Source organism: Ostrea edulis, chromosome 4 (assembly GCF_947568905.1).
Source record: "Ostrea edulis chromosome 4, xbOstEdul1.1, whole genome shotgun sequence".
NCBI classification, from domain to species: domain Eukaryota; kingdom Metazoa; phylum Mollusca; class Bivalvia; order Ostreida; family Ostreidae; genus Ostrea; species Ostrea edulis.
The window spans coordinates 87327351-87351391 of record NC_079167.1 but is presented as its reverse complement, the minus strand read 5'-3'; the positions used below and the strand labels follow the sequence as shown (position 1 = coordinate 87351391).

Sequence of the window (24041 nt, the reverse complement as noted above, 5' to 3'; positions counted from 1 at the left end):
GGAACCGAATTGTATTTATATCAATCATACAAAATAAGATATCTTATCGGGTGAATTTTCGCAATTAGGCTGTGGAAACTGATTTTAGCTAAGGATTTAACCTGAATTCATGCGCGTGAAATCATTCAAATTATTCATTCCACTTAGACGGAATGATTTCAAACGACGCATCTAGGATTTTTCTGTGCTCTTTCTCTCTGCATCAGTCCATTTTGGAATTCCAACAGACTGTTGGAAGACCTGATCACCAAAGACCACGAAGATGTTGTCAATGAGCAACTCTAGCATATTTTTTTATTTCAACTTCAGAGTACTTGTGCGTGGAATCGGAGTGGTGTTTAACAAAGTAAGTTTTTGAATGACTGATCACTAGATATGAATATTTCCGTTTTTGTTGAAGAAGCAACTGTCTATGATGTCAAAAAGTCTAGTCTTTAATTTATCGTGAGGAATGGTCGTGTATAGTGTTGAAAAGTCATAGGTTTTAATGCTATTGATTTGGGAAAAATTCTGTGATTTCAAGTTTACTAAAAGTTCTTTAGAATTTTTTAGAATCCACATTTGATTAACACCACTTCTGGCATATGTAGTTGCACAGTAAGTTTGAAGTTTCTCCTTCACAGCTGTTAACATTTTCGTGAGGAGCAAAGATAGGGGCTTGGTAGAGCACTTACTGGATCCAGCAATGTATCTTTGTTTGTAAGGGTTTTTATGTAGTTTAGGAATCCAGTATAGGTACGGTAACTCATATTCATTCGACCCATTGACTGGAATATTAAATGTGTCTAAAACTGAAGCATGGTTTTGAAGAATTTCATCTTTTGAAAGGGCAGTTGGAGTATAAGTATGATTACCAAAAGTGGAATTAATGCCAAGTTCGTTTAAAATACAGTTGTAATAATGAGCCTTACAAACAAAGACAATGTTGTTACTAGCTTTGTCAGCTGGAACCAAAACATATTCCTCATGTAACCTATGTAATTCTTTTATCACTTCTGGTTTACTAAACACAGAAGGATAGATGGTACGTACTTTTCTTCTCATGTGTCTAATGCGGGATTTTAATATCCCTCTTATGCTTTTAACCCATTCTGACAATGTATCAAGTTCTTCTTTTTCATATTTAGCCCATCGTCTGGCATAATCTTCGACAGAACTCCTTATAGAGATGAAGTTCTGTCGCCAATTAAAAGACCGAGGTTCTCTGTATTTAGGACCTTTAAGAATAAGTGATTTGAGGTCCTCATTTTCAACTATATCAACATCACCAGTAATGACATGTCCAGCTGGACTATAGTTGAAAGAAGATGAAGAACAAGAACATGTTGGTGGATTACGTATAAGATGGTCTATATCTAAGCACTGCAAAGTTTGTTTATAATTATAAAGTTTGGATGCAATAGTAGAAGTATAGCTGTAGGAAATACAGGGTGTAGACTTAAACTTGAAATAAGTTGGAATACACGACTGAACCCTTTTATGACGAAGAATGTTGCTTATGTTGACGGCATCTATTCCTTTGTTTGTAAATTTGAGCCCAAGGAACTTGCAGCATGATTTGGAAGGAATATCATCCATGGTCCGTGCTGGTTTATAGAGCCTGTGATAGGCAACATCCATAATCATAGAGTTCAGTCTATATTCAGGTGTTGAAAAATCCAAGTATAGACTAGCCATAGCTTCTTCAAAAAACGTGTGTAAAACTCTCAATGGAATAGAGTAAAGTTTTGTACGGATATGATGTGGACCTAATTGTCCGTTGACGTAAGGCAAAAGTGAATCAAACGTGACATAATTTATTCTTGGTCTTTTATATGAACGATGTCCATGACTGCGTTTTCGTCTTTGGGTATTGGGAAAGAGTCCCATCACATTCACGTTATTTCCTTGTGGACTAGTCAAATTCCCCACATCATATACATTATCATTGCATTCATATGGAAATGCAGTGCCTAGGGTCCTGATCCAGTGATCTTCTCGTTGTCTACGAAAAGGGGTGCTTAATATAGGATTGTTTGTGTGATGGTAATTTTTTTTCTAAAACCCTTACCCTCATGGACAAGATAGAGTGGTCCGGTGGATGAAAATGCTTGTAAAGAAGTTGGTTACCACCATTATTAATTTGAAATCTGTGCCCCGATATTCTTTTATTAAGTGAACCCTTGGTTTCTCCCACATAAATTAAGCCACACAGGTTACACTCAATGGCGTAGACAACGTTAGAAGATTTACAAGTCAGATTATCAAACGTTTTGGTACAGAAACTACGTCCAGTTAGATCACTACTAAATGAATTATTAGTGATCAGTATATCACAAGTTTTGCAATATTTTGCAGAACAGTTTGAGGTTGATCACATGGGGTCTGAAAAGGAATTATCAAATATATCTCTTAAAGGAACATGACAGTCTTTAATTTGGGTATAAGAATTTTGGTTTCTGTACCAAAGCTGACAATCTGACGATTGTACATACGACAAATGTTTGATATCTCGAAGGATAATCCGAGGGACACCAGCCGATCTGTAGGAGTCTGTGTCCCTTATAGACTCCACAGAGTGACACCTTTTTATACTGGGCGACGTGTCAGCCAGTATTGTTTCGTTATTGTGTATATTCATGAAGGAACATATATCGAGCGACAAGTATCCTCGGGGACAGACTGTCCACCAGCAGAGATACAAACTCGATAGTTAAATGCAAGGTGAAGATAACGAACAGTGATCAATCTCATAACTCCTATAAGCAATACAAAATAGATAGTTGGGCAAACACGGACCCCTGGACACACCAAAGGTGGGATCAGGTGCCTAGGAGGAGTAAACATCCCCTGTTGACCGGTCACACCCGCCGTGAGCCCTATATCCTGATCAGGTAAACGAAGTTATCCGCAGTCAAAATCAGTGTGCCAAGAACGGCTTAACAATCGGTATGAAACACGCCAGACAGCGTTTGACCCAGGTTGTATTGACGAACTAGATTGTTATAACGACCATAGAATTTGCGAAATGCTGACTTCAATCGAGACTGTTGAAACCCCTGTACCATCAACGTGTTTGTCAGTAGCTTACCTCGATTTAAAAACAGACCATACACAGAACAAGCTCTTGCATATCGAATCAGTTGAGATATATAAACACCATATGCAGGTGATAATGGAATATTGCTACATAAATGTGGGAAGTTGTCGATGGAGAAGCTGAAATCATAGCGTTTGTCATACAGTTGAGTTGTCAGTTTGCCATTAATGTCTACTTTCAATAAAATATCTAAGTATGAAGCAGAAGTGGACGACTCTGTGGTGTCCTTTATTTCGAGCTCACAGGGATATATCAAATCGACATATGAATGAAAGCTATCATTGTTAATAGACAAAACGTCATCGATATATCTAAAAGTCGAATTGAAGGTCACAGCGAGAGATGTTTTGTTCTCACGAAGAAGTTTTGAATAAATTCTGCTTCATATGAATATAAAAACAGGTCAGTAATAGAAGGTCCTGTTTTTAGAAAGGGACATGTACCACACCTTGGGTCACCAAATGTAGAAACTGCGTATTTTTTAGGCGTTGAATTGAATTTAGCTTTTGTTAATAATTTTTTCAAGTTAGATGGTTGTCTTTGGCTGTGAAGTAGGTCGGATTTGGGAATAATTTTTTTGAAGTTCTAAATCACGCTCGATAACTGTAAAATTCTTCTTAGCTTCCTGAAAGATATTTACATGTTTTGTATTGTAAGTTGTCATAAATGGTATTAGGAAAGGATCGTGTTCTTTTTCTCTTGTTGTTCTAAGTGTATGCTTTGGAATTTTCTTTGCTTCATTTATGGCTGAAAGAATGAGTGTTTCCGGATAATTCTGCGCAGTAAGAAATATTTTCAATTCCGCCAGTCTTTGGTCTTTAGTATTTTCATCTTTAACAATAGTGTAAATCCTTCTGGCCAATTTGTACGGGATATTCCTTTTAGTGTGTGTAGGATGACATGATTTGAAATTCAAATATTGGATAGAAAAACACCCGAAACTTATCCTAAGAAATTTGTCAATGGAATGTATTACAGATTCCATAAAATTCATTTTGGAAACCAGCACATTTCATTTTGATGGCGAATTCTACAAACAAATCAAAGGAACAGATATGGGAACTAAAATGGCCCCTGCATACAGCATTTTAGTAATGGGATATTTCGAAGAAATGTTATATCGAAAAGTCGATGAGGAAATGAGTCAAGAGCTTGGACAAAATCTGAGGAATTCATGGAAAAGATATCTAGATGACTGTTTTATATTTTGGGAAAAATCCGAAGAAGAGCTGATCAAGTTTCACAATTTGTTGAATACGCTCAATCCAAATATCCAGTTTACCATGGAATACAGTGATACTTCGATTCCCGTTTTGGACATCAAGGTGATAAAACATGAAACCAACATCCTAACTGATATATTTTACAAAAATACGGATACACACCAATATTTGAATTTCAAATCATGTCATCCTACACACACTAACTCAGGTGACCTATTGCAATTGGTTTTCGTCAGTCGTCGTGCGTCGTCCGTCAATAATGGAACATTTTTAACTTCTTCTTAATAACTACCAGTACAATTTTTTTTTCAAATTTGGTATGAAGCATCACTGGGACAAGGGAGACGTAAATTGTAAATTTCAGGACTCCAGCTTCCCTGGGGCCCTAGGGGCGTGGCAAAAACTGCCCAAAATTGACAAATTTTGAAAAATCATTTTCTCAAGAACCACACACATGTAAAACTTACACGGTACCAATTTTGATGCACCAGATGCGCATTTCGACAAATAATGTCTCTTCAGTGATGCTCAACCGAAATGTTTGATATCCGAAATAACTATGTAAGAAAAACTAAATGCATGGTGGTGTAGAGCAGGAAGGCCTCTACCAAAATTGTAAACTTCATGATCCCCGGGGTAGGGGTTTTGACACCAGGGCGGGGTCAAACTTGGTATAGTGTTTATGGGTAAAACACTTATGTGTATAACATCTTCTTTAGTGTGGTTGATACTATATTGACACTAAATAGATATTTAAAAAGAGCAGGTAGTCCTTTACCAAAATTGTAAATTTGATGATCCCAGGGGTAGGGGTTTTGGTATCAGGGTGGGGCCAAAATGGTCAGTTATTAAATGTGCGAACAAGAGACATTTTAACTCCTTCTTGATAACTATCATTCAATTTTTTTTTCTAGATTTCATTGCCCATGGAAGTAGTGATACTTTTTCACTAGTATTCAGGTGACCGATAAGGCCTGTGGGCCTCTTGTTTCAAGTAATCAACAGTAATCTGTAATCGAAGCTATTTTCAATTACTTGTAATTGTAATTTAATCGATTACAGCTAAATTTGGTGGTGTAATTATAGTTACTTTTTCAATTACATTCAATTACTCTACACTAAAATATTGTCATTTGTTACGTTGGAAATACAGTTGAAGTTCCTGGCAAGGCTGTTTAAATTAGTGAATCAATGTTGATGACTGTTCATCACAATTTAATAGCCCTAAGGATATATACACAGGTTCAATTGTCCTTTAATACTTCCTAATTATGTTAGAACATCATAAGAAATCATTACAATTATGAACTTATATAGCCCCCCCCCCTCTCTCTCTCTCTCATATTTCAGTCTCGACATTGCGGCTTTTAAACTATGGTAAAACATTATTCTAAATTAACATAAGTTTGGATTCCCATAGCTGTTTATGTTGCGATATCAGAAATTCTAGATTGTGGCTTTAATTTGTTTGACCTTGAAAAATATATTAGCTTGAAATATAATACCGTATCTTTTTCCTTAGACTTCTCTCCCATTCACCTTTTGGATTGTTGATTTTAATGCTAGATCTGTGTCTTTTGATTGACACTGTTTGTTGTTTAATCGTGTTCCTCTGGCAATCATTTTATTTTTCGTTGTCAGCACTGTTTACCATATACGAATCATCAATGCTACGGACTATCAAATATTGTTTTGAACGTAATCACTCCATATCATTATCTTCCCACCATTTTCTTTCATAATCACATTGTTTTGGAAGTTTCTCCTCTAAATTTATCTGATTTCTGTAATTTTCAAGAATGATTCTATATTCATCCCGACCCGACCATGGTACAAACTCTCTACACCATCGTCAGTAAACACGCTTTATAACAAAACCACCATTTTTATCACTCAGTACAACAGTTTGTCGCTTTTGTTATCAATGTAGATTATTGAAACTTGTCGTTTTTTCGTGTTATGTGTTTATGTAATATATGTCTCTTGATAAAGATAAAAATTTGAGTTTTAAATAACCAACAGTGTCGTGGCCTTTTCAGTGCTTTAATATATATATATATATATATATATATATATATATATATATATATAAAACACTCAAATGACCAACGACACGAACGAGATTGTCAAATTTTCGGGACGCCCCGTCCCTTCATCAGGACAAACGTAAAGAATTACATAATGTGGTCAATATCAACAGAGCTCATATAATAACAAAAACTACATATAAATACATCTAGCACTACAACTACACTAATCTACAAACGTATTTACAACGCAGACTACATGTTTTTGGTCTTTAGGCTTGCCAATCAATGTTTAAAGTGGAGCGAATTAGGACATGCCTTATTCGTCCAAAGAGCTGATCCAAAATGTCCGAAAAGAAAAACAATAAACTTAATTAATCTCAAGTGGAACGAGTTAACCCAATTACGTTGACAAATAGTAAAGCTAACTCGTACCCAGAGAGAGTCTATTTTAACCATGCATAATTTATAAAAGATAATAATAAGTAACAAATATATAAAGTATATATATATATATATATATATATATATATATATATATATATATTGCAGCAGAACTTAAAGTAAATCGTTTTAAAATCAAAACATTTTATATTAAGTTTACAAGTGCTATAACATTTATAACGAGGAGGTTCAGAGAAGAAAATACGGACGACACCCGAGTCTGTCAATGATATAGATGCTAGACGCAGGAACAAACAACGTTATGAAAGAAGATTGAATAAGATATGAAAACTGAAACATTATTCATTGCCAAATTAGATTGCAACTTGTGTACTTGAATATTCTTGTAGTTTTACACCAGATTTCATCAAGTAGTTAAACACGGGGCGTTTCGGGGGCTTTGTCACCTGGTCCTCCATCAGAGTGAACAGGGGACCTAATAGCAGCCAACAGACCTCTTGTCTCTCAGATTTTTTTCCCGCACGCGCCTCTGATCATTAAATACCTAAATCCACCATACTTATAAAGCAATTAGCATTGAGGGTAAATTGATTAATAAAATGTTGAAGTCCTAATCAGGAAATAAACATAGTTGACTTAAATTCTGAATTAAAGTATGAAGATATTCCCAAGTTATCCATCTATGCTTATAGAAGGTAAAATTACATTGAAGGGGCTTCTACAACAATAAGTAAAATGAAAGCAAATAAATCAACAGGCTCTGGTGGGTTCTCAGCTGAGTTTTTTTTAAGGTTTTTTGGAAATACCTTGGTACATTTGTTGTAAGGTTTATCAACTATGCATATGAAAATGGCACTCTGTCAATAACACAGAGGCATGGAATTATTACATTTTTACCTAAAGGAGACAAATCTTAAAAACTGACGTCCAATTACACTTCTTAACACTATATATAAAATAGCTTCTGGTACCATTGCAAATAGATTAAAGATTTACTTGGATAAACTTATTAATCCTGATAAAACTGGCTTCATTTCTAATAGGTATATAGGAGAAAATACTGGACTAATTTATGATATTATGCAGTATACTGAAGAAGAAGAAATCCCAAGTCTTTTACTACTTATTGACTTTGAGAAAGCCTTCGATACCTTCTCATGGAATTTTATACAAAAGACCTTAACTTATTTAAAGTTTGGACCTGATATTCATAAATGGTGAAATTATTCCATCATAACATCATATCTACTATTGACCAAGGTGGCAATCTATCGGCATCTTTCAACATTCAAAGAGGATGTAGACAAGGTGATCGTTTATCACCTTATATTTTTCTTCTTTGTGCAGAAATTTTAGCTATTCAAATAAGAGAAAATAAAAGTATTAAAGGTATAACTATGAATAATAATGAAAAGAAAATTTCACAACTAGCCGATGATACATCAATTATACTTGATGGTAGCAAGGATTTCTTTTAGAAACAATAAAAGTATTGCAACACTTCTCTGAAATGTCAGGACTAAAAGTTATTTTTTCAAAAACCAATACATTATGGATTGGATAAAAAAAAATATAGTCATGATACCCTTTCTAAAGACTTTCATCTGAATTGGGGGACTTGTAAGTTTACTCTACTTGGAATTAATTTTGATGTAGAGTTACAGAACGTGTCAAAACTAAATTATCAGCCAAAGCTAAGCAGAATAAAATCAATATTAAATCAATGGGAGAAAAGACATTTGACATCAATAGGAAAAATTACTGTTATCAAAATTCTCGTCTTTCCTCTATCAAATCATATTTTTATGGCAATTCCAAATCCAGATGACAGCTATTGTAAAGAATTAGATAAACTATTCTTTTCTTTCTTGTGGAGCCATTCTCAACATATAATTTAAAAAAGAGGTAATCGTAAAGTAATATGAGGATGGTGGGTTAAAAAGGATCAATGTAAAGGCTTTTATAACCTCTTCAAAATTGTTTTGGATGAGACAACTCCTTTTTTTCAGATAGGTGTTTTCATAATTTCATACCAAATTTAGATCTTAATAAAGTTACTACATGTGGAATAGAATACATAAAAAGATAAAGATATCGCTGAAAAACAAATTTTGGGTTGATGTATTTGATTCTTGGATTTAGCTACAGCATAAACAAAATCCATTTACAGTAACAGTATCTACTCAAATATTTTACAATTTTAACTTTCTTGTGAATGAAAATTAATGTTTTAGAATATATGAGTGTCATAAATGCTAATAAATCATGGATGAAAAAGTCAAGTTTGATAAAAAATTAATTAAATTAACAAACCCTCTGATCATATCGAGTATATATACTCTTCTACGATGCAAAAAATCAAGACAATTTTTTACTCTTTCCAATCAAAACTGCACAGAACCTACTGATAAAAGAAAGTGGAATGAAATATTTGAATTAAATGACACAGAATGGAACATGATTTTCAGATTGCCCTTTAAAGTTACAAGTACTTGTAAACTACAATGGTTTCAATACAGAATTCGGAACAAAATTTTAGCTTCAAACTCATACTTATTCAAAATCAAAATTATTGATGATAAGAATTGTAAATTCTGTCAGATAGAAGAAGAAACAATTGAACATTTGTTTTGGGAATGTGATAGTGTTCAGCATTTCTTAAGATAATTTGAAGTTTGTTTTGAACATAAGACCAATCTTCAAATATCAATAACAAAAACTAATTTTATTTTTGGATTTTTGGATGAAAAGAAAACTATACAAAATAATCTTATTCTTTGGCTGAAATATTATATCTATACTATGCGATGTAAAGGGAAGGCACTGAATGTAAATGTTGCGATATCGCTAATGAATACATTTTATGAAACTCAAAGACATATTGCATATAAAAATGGTGAAAAAGATTTGTTTGACAACTGCTGGAACCGCTGGAATCAATTATTTCATTAAGTGTTTGTTTTGTTTTCTTTAAAAAAAATAAGGTCAATATATATGTACCTTTAATATATTAGATAATGACTGTATGCATATCTCTCTCTCTCTCTCTCTCCTTATACATTTGGTAGCTTCTTATAAACGTTTTGTACAAGTTTCTTTGCAGAATATATATATATATATATATATATATATATATATATATATATATATATATATATAACACACAAACCCAACAACACGCTACTTTCTTAAAGTGTCGGATCTGAGAAGATACAAGTCCAGTAAAGAAATTTATAAAAGCACTGAAAAGGCCACGACACTGTTGATTATTTAAAACTTCTATTTTACTTCTATTTTCATCCCGACCCGACCATGGTACAAACTCTCTGAACCATAGTCAGTAAACACGCTTTCAATACAACAGTGTATCACTCTTGTCACCAATGTAGTTTATCGATACTTGTCGATTTTGCGTGGTATTTGTTTATGTAATATATGTCTCTTGATAAAGACGCGGGTTGCGTCGAAAATTTGAGTTTTGAATAACCAACAGTGTCGTGGCCTTTTCAGTGCTTATATATATATATATATATATATATATATATATATATATATATATATATATATACATATATGTTTAAATAATATTAAAAAAAACTTGTCTGTCTCAATTCAAAAACTGGTCATACTCAGAACAACCTCAAGAGTATCGAATCGGTTGAGAGATATAGATACGATATACAGGTGATAATGGAATATTGCTGCATAAATATGGGTTGTTGACGGTGGATAAGCTGAAATCATTGCGTTATCATAAAGTTGAGTCGCTAGATTGCCGATGATATCCATTTTCAATAAAATATCTAAGTACAAATCAGATGTAACAGAGTTCATGGTGTCTTTCATCTAGATTTTACAGGGATATATGGAATCGAGATATGAATGAAAAGAAATATTGTTGACAAATTTAACGTCGTCGATATATGTAACTGTCGAGTTAAAGGCCATAGACATATATACTTTCATGTAGAAGGTTTTGAATAAAGCCATGTTTGTAATACACATTATAGACCATGTATTCGCATCACACTTCAAATAAATTCTCTACAGTTTCTTATTCAGTCATATTATTAAATGCAAGATTCCTTGATGAATTTATATTACTTTACAGATGATATCAATGTCTACATACACTCGACCCCTTTCGTTGATCGCATTTGATCTATTTCTTCCTGACCTCTTCTTTGAAGTCGATAGGAAATATTAGTTTTCCCTACTTCATTCTCTCCAACAATGATTATTTGTGATATTGGGCATGCCTCTACTCTTCAATGTATTGCTTGAAATGTTTTCGAAAGTCATCGCCTATGGCACAGTCTTCAACTTAAAATATCAAACAGGTAATTCATCATTGATTCTTCATGACTTAGGAATAGAATAAATACTAGTATCTTATCGTTATACTAAAGCCTTTAACCACCTCGCTTTCTATCTACGTAAGTTAAATAGTTTTTGATATTGAGAACTGTTCTCCAGAATTACTGCTAGCTTACTGTCTTGTATGGATTCTTGAAAATTAGTGAATATTCCTACAAAGAATACAAAATTCAGAAGATGGCAAATACCCCCCCCCCCCCCAGTACAGAACACTGGACACATCATAGGTGGGATAAGACATTTGGGAGTAAGGATCCTTTCTTAACTGGTCACAGTCGATGTAAGCCCAATATCATGATAAGTAGATAATTAATCTGTAGTCAAAGCCCTAGCAATTGAGGATAGGATTTTTGACAAACGAAACTGGATCTTTGGATATAAAATGATAATACGTGTGTTTAAAAATTAATTCAGATACAAAGTGTCTGAATTATTATTACTGAGTCAGTGCTTGTCCTACTCTTATATTTTTGTTCTATATAGAATTCAAGAGATTGATCATTGTATGTAATCTCCTCTCTAGTATACAGAGATTATTTGGCAAATCCCGGGAGTTTTATTGAAATTCATAATTCTTTCGAGATATATTGATTTTGGATTATATCTAGAGATAAAGAATTGCACAGATATTCACTTATTTTCTGCGTATTATTGGTTTTGCAATTGATCAATGAAAATGTGAAGATAAGAAACAGTTATCAATCTCATAACGACTATAAGGAATACAAAATAGAGAACTGGGCAAACACGGACTTCTGAATATACATGTAAGAGAGGTGGGATCAGGTACCATGGAGGCTAAGTATTTACTGTCAATCTGTCACAGCCATCGTGAGCCCTATATCATGATCAGTTACACGAAGTAATCGGTAGTGAAAATCAGTATGGAAAGAAAGGCCGCCCTAACAATTCCCACGAAAACCCAGACACCGTTCGACATGATGACCCGTTGTATTTGTAGAATAGATAATCAAAACAACCATAGAATTTGCGAAATGTTGACTTTAAATGAGACTTCACCGTGTTTGTCAGTAGCCTGCCTTCATTGAATCAATGATCACACACAGATTGTGTTCTCGCTTTTCGAATCAGTTGAGAGATATAAACACCATATGCAGGCGAAAATGGTATCTTGCTACACAAATGTTGGAAGCTGACGATGGAGAGGTCGACTCGTTTCTCATTAAAGTGAATTGGTAGTTTGCTATTAATATCTATGTTCAATAATATATCCAAATATGATGCAGGTGTGGAAGTTGAGTTGTTAGTTTGCCGTTAATATCTACTTTCAATAAAATATCTAAGTATGAAGCAGAAGTGGACGACTCTGTTGTGTCTTTTATTTCGAGTTCCCTGGGATATGTTAAACTTATACGGTACTAATTTTGATGCACCAGATGCGCATTTCGACAAATAATGTCTCTCCAGTGATGCTCAAGCCGAAATTTAAAATAACAATAAACTTGTAAGAGGTAAAAGGAAGACTAGAGTGCCAAAAACAAACAAACCTGGAGCCAAATTCGTCCAAGGATCAGAGCTATGCATAAGGGAGATAATCCTTAATTTTATCGAAATTTTATGGAATCGACATATGAATGAAAATGAGTATTCTTAATTGCTAAACATCGTTGATATATTTTAAATGTCAAGTTGAAGGCTACAAGAAGATTTTTTTTCTGATATAGACGATTTTGAATAAATTCTGATAAGAATAGTCGTACCAACAATTTCAAAAGTTTGCAAAAGTATCTTACTTTCATTTTTTTCATCTTTCATGATCACTGATGAGGAATCTTCCAATGGAATATCTACATGGAAAACAGAATAACTAATGAAATCTTCCAAAGGATTATATACATGAGAAAAAAGATTAATATGTTTGTATTTTGAATAATTGATTCAAGATGTTTGTCGTGATGCGATCAACCTATCACCGGGATAATATTGTGTATATGGTTATTAATGAGATGAAATGAATTTTCATAAATGAGAGCATTTATTGTCACTCTGTAATCGTGTCTTGTTAATTAAAAGTAGTTACCTTTAAGGTATAAAACGAAATCGAAACAAAATATGACCAAACAGACCCCCCCCCCACTAAAACAGAAAGAAAACTAAACGAAAACGAGTAAGTTTATACAGAGTACTTTAAAGGTAATATATGAACTTGTTTACCAAAAAGAAATTCCTCGATGGAATGAAAGAGAGTGTAATACTGTCATTACCTCTTCGTTGTATTTTGACTTGATCACAAAATGGAGGTTTTTCTGTCTTTCTCCTTCTTTCTATTTGAATTCATAATTAAAAGATACCCATTTAAAGTATTTTAAAGTTATGTCACACGACAATTCAGATCATCACCGCCGTGGCCTAGAGATCAGAGCGTTCGCCCTGCATACAGAATGCCAGTGTTCGAATCCCGGCCGCGACAGACCTAAGTCGTTAAAACAGGTAGTGACACTTCCATCGCCAAAGGCCCGGCATCAGGTATGAATATTACGGGTCCTCGGAGATGACCTTATAAACGGATGTTCCGCGTCTCAGTAGGTGTAACACGTTAAAGAACCCTCACTGCTGAATGGCCGAAAGTGCCGAGCAAAAGCCTAAATTTGAAGCCCTTCACCGGTCTTGGTGACGTCTCCATATGAGTGAAAAATTCTCGAGAGAGATGTTACAGAAGATACAATTAATCAATCAATGCAAAAATTCAGATTAATCATATTGCGATCAGTCATGTTAGCTTTTTAAACATCCTTCTTTGTTAATCCCAAAGTGCCGAAATAACAATCCTACATGTACGCCCGTTGAGGGAAAGATGTTTTATAGCTTCGTGAACAACTAAACGATTCCAAGATGTAGGCGTTCTGTTTTCCTAGTCCTTTACGCTTAGACCTATTTTGTATCCGTTTTTATTACGATTATTACAACCTGTCATTGTGTCAAATGCTGTCTAACATGTTTCATACCAATTGTTAGGTCGTTCTTTACACGCTGATATTGACTACGAATGAATCCGTTTATCTGATCAAGATATAAGGCTCACGGCGAGTGTGACCAGTGGATAGGGGATACTTACTCCTCTTTGGCACCTGATATCACTTCTGGTATATCCAGGGGTCTGTGTTTGCCCAACGCTCCATTTGTATTGCTTATAAGAGGTATGAGATTGATCACTGTTCGTTATCTTCCCCTTTCATGAATAGAACTATTGATTTTTACGAACTCGACACATTACAAACTGATTTTGAATACGAATTAACCCGTTTACTTGATCAAGATATAGGGCTCACGGCGAGTGTGATCAGTCGATAGGGGGTGCTTAATCCTTCTAGGTACCTGATCTCACCTCTGGTATATCTGGGGGTCCGTTTTTGCCCAACTCTTAAAATCTTATTTCCGATGGGAGCTATGAGATTGATTACTAATCATTATCTTTAGCTTTTCAGATGTTTAGTTTTCATTTTACTAACGTTTGTTTATTTTGTAACATTATTTATTTTGTAAAGTTTCTGAAAATACATGAAAGATTTAAAGCATTACGTTTTTTGATGGTTTTATTCTTTATATCAAGGATTAATAAGACAGCTTTAAATAATGAGTAAATGTAGTAAGTCGAAGTTATAATCAGGGAATATAGAACGGCCTAACTATTGGTATGGAACACGTCGGACATATTTGACTCAATGACAGGTGGTACAGTATTGGCAATCTATAACAGCATTATAACGACCATAGAGTTTGCGATATTAATTTCCACAAATTTTGAAATATCTAATTTTGGGTGGGAGTGAACGTTTTCCCCGCCTATCTACTTTATTGGTTCAATTCATTCAATTTACTACTATCAGAACAGCTGAAATATATTAATTTTTGCATGTAGAAAATAACTTTGCGAACATGCAGAGAACGTTGTAAAAACAAGTTAAAGGTACCGGTAGCTAAAAATTTTGTATCCAAACATTGAATGCGATGTATATCATATTTAGTTATACAATATATTTATTATAAATCTTGAATATCACTAACTCTATTGTTGAATGAAAATATTTCAAAACATCGGATCTAACGTATTTTTCAAATTATTCGCAATACTTTGTCCATTTTGTCGTCCTATTAGGTGCATTTTCATTTGATTTGGATCTGCAGGCTAGCTTTTATGAATTAGAAATAATTATCTGAAAATGAAGTGTCGAGAATGTGGGAAAGTACTACGTAGGACAACGCTACACCGTGAAACTATTTTATAAGCACTCCAATCGATCGCCTGTCAAACAATCGGCAGATTTAGATAACAAATTGGTTGTTTTGTATTTCAACGCCTTATTAGTTCTTTGAATTAAAAATTTTATTTTGATTTTTACTCCAACTGTTCCATAGAAAAAATATATTATCAAGTGGTCAACTTCATCACATTTTTCTATAGATATACAGGTTTTTTTAAATGGAATTCACTCCTCGTATTTTACTTATCAATGTGTTATGGTTTGATGAACTTGCGATAGATAATTCCGGATATAAAAATAGTACAATAGAATCAAACTTGAGGATATTAAAGTGGTAAACATTTTGAACACTATAACAGTGCTTGTTAAGTTATAGTGTGTAGTTTAGGGTATATGCGCTCAAATTTGCGTTGCAAATAACTTATCTCTTCTTTTCACATGGTATGGACGCAAAAGTACCATGGTCACGCCAAAGTGAGATTGTCTGACAAGCCAAAGTGCGATGGTATGGGGGGACTCACGTTATTATGACAATCTTTAAGAATCTTTAAGAATCAACCAATAGCAAGGGCAATGTTAACACTGTTGAGGATTGTGAGAACAGTAAAGTACATTTGTTGTTGAAATATCTACATCGTCCGAGCATGCTTTGATTCATTATAATTTATTACTTGTGATGTAAGCATAATAAATTCCTAGGAGGATGATATAATGCTAAATTGTCTAATAAAAAGGGAAAAGTTTGGATTAAAAACACGATAACTAATTGGTAATAAAATAAGTTATTATTAATATATGGATTTTACATTGATATTTTGGTGAAGCACACGTTTCTACAGTTCGTACCAAACCAATCAGTTTTGCAAACCAACGGACTTCGGCGTGTCACTCAATTGCACTTTGGTGTATTAAAGGGGAAGGCAACTTTAAAAAATTTACATGATAATAAAATTAATTGTATTATAAAAAATGTCATACTACTCTGTTGATATACGGCCTAGATAAGCTTCATCTCTAATTTGAAAACGTTATATATTGAAATTCCCGCCATCTATAAAGGCTGCCATGATGTGGAACTCTTTTGTATTCAAGATCTCAAAAATCAATAATTGTGACGTCACATCGTCTGTTCAGGTTTTGATGAGATTCCAAGATCATCAAAGATGTGCATGTGGTATATTTTTCGAACTAATAGGTTGATACCTTCTTGTCAAGCAATTAATTGCACTAATGCGAAAGGGAGATATGTAAAAAGTGATTTTTTTTAAATTCTTGACCTAAACAAGCCATCTGGAAAGAAAAGACTCTGAAAACTGGGGATCCATCTTTTGCATAATAACAAGTTGAAGTGCGATATATCTGTATGAAGAAACGTGTACAGTCTGCCTTGTCTGCGACTCGAGTGAACGTCTTCTTTTCTTATTTTCTTCTTGCGAAAGAATGAGTTCAAATATATACGATTCCAAACACAACTGTTCGTGACTTGTCATGTTTACAATGCTGCTGATGAAATAAACCGGAACCAACGGTTTGACGTCAAAAATTAAATAATCAATGGCCGCTCTCTTAGCGGCAAGTAATTCAAAATATATAATAGATCTGTATGATTTAATCGTTAAGTAAGGATTGTTGTTGTTAAAGACTCTCATTAACGATATCAGTGATACTTTATTCATAATAGCAACAAAGTGGTTAGGGTTGCGTTTCCCTTTAATGTGTACCATCGGATGTTGGCGTATCATACCATCGCACTTTGGCACATTCAACTTACACCGCGCACTTTGACGCATGGGTGTGGATTATCGCACTTTAGCGTGTCGGATTGGGTCACACCATCGCACTTTGGCTTGGTCATCGCATTTTGGAGTCCTATATATAGTAGATAGCGAGAGAGAGAGAGAGAGAGAGAGAGAGAGAGAGAGAGAGAGAGAACTACATTTTTCAATGATCGGTGAAGTATAGGTAAAAAGATAAAGAAAAACGAAGACGTTTAGTAAAGCTTCAGCGTTTTCATTTCAAATCTCTAGAAGCTTTACATTTAGTAGCATAGCGCATTACGTCTCAAACAACGGAACGTTAAAATTAAACAAATATAAGCGTCATGAGATACTGACGATTAAAATGTATTGTTCATTGACACATCATAATAAAGCAATGAGGGGAAACAAATTTCGACGTCATACGACACTGAACGTTAAAAAACGTAATGTTTAAAGTCAAATACGTGAAAACTGTAAAGGAACATTTTCATATGTATAGAAATTTGATAAAGTTAAACCGAATTATTGAGTTTTGGTTTGAACATATTAATGAACTGTTTTTCCTTTTCACATCTCTGGATATTACTTCCACCGTAAGCTTGTAAAATTGAAATATATTGAATGTAATTGTCCACAAACATCTAAATGGTCACTTCGTTGAATTCGTCTGTATTCCGGGTTGTTGATATGCTGTTTGTGTACCCACACGCGAGCTCGAATCGGATTGCTTGTTTCCCCAATATACATGTTTTGTATCCAGAACATGTATGGCATATAGGACATTTTTACTATCGTACGACATGTTGGCATTGACTTTAAATATCCGTCCGTTAAAGTTGTATTGTGATCCTTCCGTGATGTATTGACAGGTCCCGCATCGTGGATCCCCACACTTAGTGACTGTGTAATTGTCATTAAGATATGGAAGACGTAATATTCTTTTTCGATTTTTCGGTTGAAGTTTGTTGCTGATGAATTTTATTTCTTCGTATATTTTGTTGGTGATTGGTATTCTTTCAGGAAATTGTTTAGTTGATTAACTATTGAGTTGATGTTCCTATTGCGCGGTTTGTGCGTATGTACAAATGGAATTATATCTTTGGAATCCCTTTCATAGATAGCACGTCCAGAAAAGGTTATTTTATACAACTGATTCCCATTGTAAATTAGATATTTGCCCTAAAATGTCAATCTATCCATGTCGTCAGAACATAAAAGAAAAGAATCATCAAGAAATCTTTTCCATTTTGATCTTAGTAAGGTTTGCATCCTCCGCGCCCTATAGAATAACTATTTGTTGATGACGTTTTTTCTTCTACGTATCCCAAGGTCAATGTGGCATATGTCGGAAGTACTTTTGTGCCCATTGCCGTACCTTTGGTTTGAAGAAAATGTTTGTGTCCAAAGGCAAAACAGTTGTTCTGGAGTATTATCCTCTATCCCTCCAAACAAATCCTGATAAAATTGAGTGTTTAGGATATTAGGATATTTCTTAATGCAATATTTAACGCCCCCAAAGTCTAAGGGTATGTTTGAATATAATTTCTAAATTATGACGTCTAAATTTGTTTACTTTTAATGTTCCGCTGTTTGTGACGCAACGTCGTCATGTTGCTAAATATAGAACTTTTGAAGATTTGAAATGAAAGCGCTAAAGCTTTACTAAACGTCTTCGTGTTTCTATTTTTATCTTTTTACCTATATACATGTATGGGCACACTCATATATATAGTATATACATATATATGCAAGTGTGTTTGCGCATGTGTCACTCATACGTGTATCTCCGCTTTCTCCTTCATTATGAAGGTTCTCCATCTCTTCAATTCCACCTGAAAGCGAAAATCATAATAGGTAAATTACATGTATTGGATAGAAAGGTATTTCGGAAAATCAACGAATCAATAGAAATGGGAAGCAAAGTATTTTTGCTTCCGTCTATGCACCTCAACTGAAACTATATTGATCTAAGTACACTTCTGTTTCATACTTGGATATTTTATTAAAAGTAGACATTAACGGCAAATTGACAATTCAACTGTATGACAAACGGGATGATTTCAGCTTTTCCATCGTCAACTTCCCATATTTATGTAGCAATATTCCATTGTCACCAGCATATGGTGTTTATATATCTCAATGATTGGATATGCAAGAGCTTGTTCTGCGTATAGTCAGTTTTTAAATCGAGGTAAGCTACTGACAAACAAGCTGATGGTACAGGGGTTTCAACAGTCTCGATTGAAGTCAGCATTTCGCAAATTCTATGGTCCTTATAACGATCGAGTTCGTCAATACAACCTATCATTGGGTCAAATGCTGTCTGACGTGTTTCATACCGATTGTTAAGCCGTTCTTGGCACACTGAGTTTGACTGCAGATAACTCCGTTTACCTGAACAGGATATAGGTCTTCACGGCGGGTGTGACCGGTCTACAAGGGATGCTTACTCCTCCTAGGCACCTGATCCCACCTCTGGTGTGTCCTGGGGTCCGTGTTTGCCCAACTATCTATTTTGTATTGCTTGTAGGAGTTGAGATTGACCATTGTTCGTTATCTTCACCTTTCATTAGGGATATCGGTATTCATGACGTGAATCAAATAAAATCATATTAAGGGTGACATACCTAATTCGTTTATATAATAGAGATTTTATTCAAATTTTATCATAAGGTAAAGCATGTATTTATAACTTCAAATTGATAAGGAAAACATATGGAAATCGTCTCTGATTTTCCGTGGGAAGCGTTTCAAATGTAGGCTATGAACATTTGTTATTACAAAGGAAATAACAGGAAATATCCCCCAGTACAATCTAAAATTTAGAAATTCAAAAAAATCTATAATAGAGTTTTACCCCAAATTAAAGTATGACTTTAAATAAGCTTACTACTGATAAGAACGAAATATGGGTCATCGGCAGATATTTTTCAGGGAAGCATGACAAAGGACGATCGTTGGCCAGTTTTCAAGGAAAATGTCATTAAAGAATAAAAATGTTCTCCTTGTAGTTTCATACTTTTCTTTTTATTTTAGATAGAGGAAAAGTTTATCAATCATATATAAACACTGAGTGATTGTAAAATATTTCAGGGGTGGTGTAAAAATTATGTAATGTATGAATTGTCACAAATTCAATAATCCCGATATAGAGCTCAGTATGCAGCTTGAGACAACGGATTTGTGTGTAATATGCACATTTTTTCATTTTCATCATCTTTAACCTTTCTAAATGAATTAAACATTAAAATGTTTGAATAAAAGCATGCATATCTTACATTGATAAGAGACCAAGTACATGATTTATCTGACAGTTTCAAGATAGGATATAACAATGCTTCAAACGTCATTCTTCATTTACATGCAGAACAGTTTAGTGATGAAAACTATTAGAAACAAAATGCGATTTTATTCCTTAAAGATGTTTATTAGTCAAGAGTAAAATAAATTTATTTCAATATAGGAATTCTGACATTTCTAGTACTTGAATTGAATGTAAATGCATATACAAGCTTCCCCTGTCGACCGGTCACACCTACTGTGAGCCCTATATCTTGCTCAGGTATCCGTAGTCAAATCAGTAAGCCAAGAACGGCCTAACAATCGGTATGAAACCTCTAAAAACAGCATTTGACCCGATGATATGTTGTATTGGTAAAGTAGATCGTGATAATGACAATAGAATTTGCGAAATTCTTACTTTAAACGAAACTATTGCAATTCCTGCACCATCAACTTGTTTGTTAGCCTGCTTTGATTTAAAAACTGATCATACACAGAACAAGTATCTAATCAGTTGAGAGATATAAACACCACATGCAGGTGATAATGGAATATTGCTACATAGATATGGGAAGTTGACGATGAAGAAGTTGAAATCATCCCGTTTGTCATAAATTCGAGTTGTTAGTTTACCGTTTATATTTACTTTCAATAGAATATCTAAGTAAGAAACAGAAGTGGACGACTCTATGGTGTCTTTTATTTCAAGTTCGAATCGACATACGTGTATGAATGAAAATTATCATTGATAATAGATAAAACGTCGTCAATCTATCTAAATGTCGAATTGAAGGCCACAGCAAGATAGTTTTGATTTATCTATTTTTCACGGCGAAAGTTTTGAATGAATTCTGCTTCATGGGAAATTATTATTGCTAATAGATAAAACGTCGTCGATCTATATAAATGTCGTATTGAGGGCCACAGCAAGATATTTTTTCTTTCCACGTCGAAAGTTTTGAATAAATTCTGCTTCATAGGAATATAAAAACAGGTCAGTTAACAAGGGATCACAATTCGTGCCCATGGAAATTCCAACAGACTGTTGGAAGACCTGATCACGAAAGACCACGAAGATATTGTCAATGTTAAACTCTGGCATATTTTTCATTTCAATTTCAGAATACTTGTAGTGGAATCATAGTGACGTTCAACAAAGTAATTTGTTGGATGACTGATCACTAGATATGAATATTTGCGTTTACCATTTTTGTTGAAGAAGCAACTGTCTATGATGTCAAAAAGTCTAGTCTTTAATCTATCGTGATGAATGGTCATTTAAAGTAATGAAAAGTCATACGTTTTGATGTTATTGATTTGCTTTGCGATTTCAAGTTTACTAAAAGTTCTTTAGAATTTTTTTTAGAATCCACACTTGATTTACACCACTTCTGCCATATGTAGTCGCACAGTAAGTTTGAAGATTCTCCTTTACAGTTGTTAATATTGTTGTGAGGAGCAAAGATAGGGGCTTGGTAGACCACTTACTGGATCCAGCAATGTATTTTTGTTTGTAAGAATTTTTATGAAGTTTAGGAATCCAGTATAAGTACGGTAACTCATATTTATTCGACCCATTGATTGGGATATCAAATGTGTCTAAAACTGAAGCATGGTTTTGAAAAAAATTCTCTTTTGAAAGGGCAGTAATATTATCAAAAATGGAATTAATGCCAAGTTCATTTACAATACAGTTGTAATAATAAGCCTTACAGACAAAGACAATATTTTACCGGCTTTGTTAGCTGGAACCAAAACGTATTCCTCATATGTAACTCTATCTAATTCTTTTATCACTTCTGGTTTAATAAACACAGAAGGATAGATGGTACGTACTTTCCTTTTTATATGTCTAATGCGGAATTTTAATATTCCTCTTATGCTTTTAATCCATTCTGACAATGTATCAAGTTCCTAATTTTACATATTTAGCCCATCGTCTGGCATAATCTTTGACAAAATTCATAATAGAGATGAAGGTATGTCGCCAATTAAAGACTGAGGTTATCTGTACTTAGGATTTTTAGAATACGTGATTAGAGGTCGTCATTTTCAATTATATTAACATCACCCGTAATAACATGTCCAGCCGGGCTATAGTTGAAAGAATATGAAGAACAAGAACATGTAGGTGGATAAAGTATAATAGCTAGGCACTTCAAAGTTTGTTTATGATATAGTTACACCATATGATATGTACATTTACGGCTAATCATAAAACAGTCTCGTTTAGAGTCAGCATTTCGCAAATTCTATTATCGTTATAACGATCTAATTTGTCAATACAACCTGCCATTGGGTCAAATGTTGTCTAACTTGTTTCATACCGATTATTAGGCCGTTCTTGGCACACTGATTTTGACTACGGATACCTGATCAAGATATAGGGCTCACGGCGGGTGTGACCGGTCGAGAGGGGATGTTTACTCATCCTAGGCACCTGATCCGACCTTTGGTATATCCAGGGGTCCGTGTTTACCTAACTCTTTATTTTGTATTCCTTATAGGAGTTGTGAGATTGATCACTGTCAGTTATCTTCACCTTCCATTATCACGACCATAGAATGTGCGAAATTCTGATTTGAAATGAATCGTTTTAAACTCCTGTATTATCAACATATTTGTCGGGTTAGATTTGATTATACATGTATAAAGACCAGACTATGGCATAATCAGTTGAAAGACATAACACCATAAGCAGGAATAAATCTAACATTACGACATAGAATGAAAGAAAACGTCGACAATGTATTCCGAGTAAAGGCCAAAGCGAGAATTTCTTACTGATCATAAAAAGGTAACGATGACGAAGAGTGATCAATCTTATAATCGTATAAAAATACAAAATTAAGAGTACTGGACTCTTATACACAGCAGATGTGCGATCTGAATTACGTTTTACAAAAGAGCTTACGACTAAGACCAAGACCTTCTTTTGTAATTGAACTGTGATTTTTTTTACGATAATTGATCTGTGATTTTTATGTAGGTCTGATTTCACAAAATTTATTAAGTTGACTAGATTTTAGAACTATGGAACACTTTTAGTCTTAGTCATAAGACCTTTTGTAAAACGGGGTCCAGGTAAGTAGGGAGGTGAAACATCCCTTGTCGACCGTGAGCGCTATCTCTTAATCAAGTAAGCGGAGTAATCCGTATCAAGAACGGCCTGGCAATTGGTATGAAACACGTCAGACAGTATTTGAGCTAACGGCAGGTTAACGGTCTTTCTAAATTTAAAGCTTTTGAATAAATCATGTCTCAAAATACTGCAAAACAAAACAGGGAAGCTAATTAAGGTGCACAAATCACACCGATGGAATACATATATTTTGTCAATAAAGAACACCAGCATCTTTTGATATCGCTTTCTGAGTAGTTGCTAGCAGAATTAAAGTGCCTTTTTACGTAAAATCAGAGTGATGCTTACAAAAGTATTTTGGACGACCGATCACAAGATATGAATACTTTCTGTCTGTGTTCCATTGTTATTGATGAAGCATACGTCTTTGGTGCCAAAATGGACTTTTTGTGAGGGATGGTGGTGTGAATTGTTTAAAAGTCGTAGGTTTATACATAATGTTGATTTGAGAACAGTTTTGTAATTTCAAATTTTCTAAAGGTCTTTGAAACTTTTTGAGAATCCATATTTGATTTACGCCAGG

At 34.2% G+C, this 24041-nt stretch overlaps 1 protein-coding gene across 3 annotated transcripts in view; it reads right to left on the bottom strand.

Moving 5' to 3' along the window:
* The window catches only part of LOC125668157 (titin-like), a 72303-nt gene that overhangs the window by 35014 nt on the left and 13248 nt on the right, over positions 1-24041 (bottom strand). For all 3 annotated transcript variants that reach the window (XM_056164118.1, XM_056164120.1, XM_056164119.1), the window contains exons 6-7: positions 18873-18926; positions 12866-12919 (exon numbers count right to left, since the gene is read on the bottom strand). In XM_056164118.1, the coding sequence (XP_056020093.1) occupies positions 12866-12919; positions 18873-18926 (108 nt within the window). The remainder of the gene's footprint in view (positions 1-12865; positions 12920-18872; positions 18927-24041) is intronic.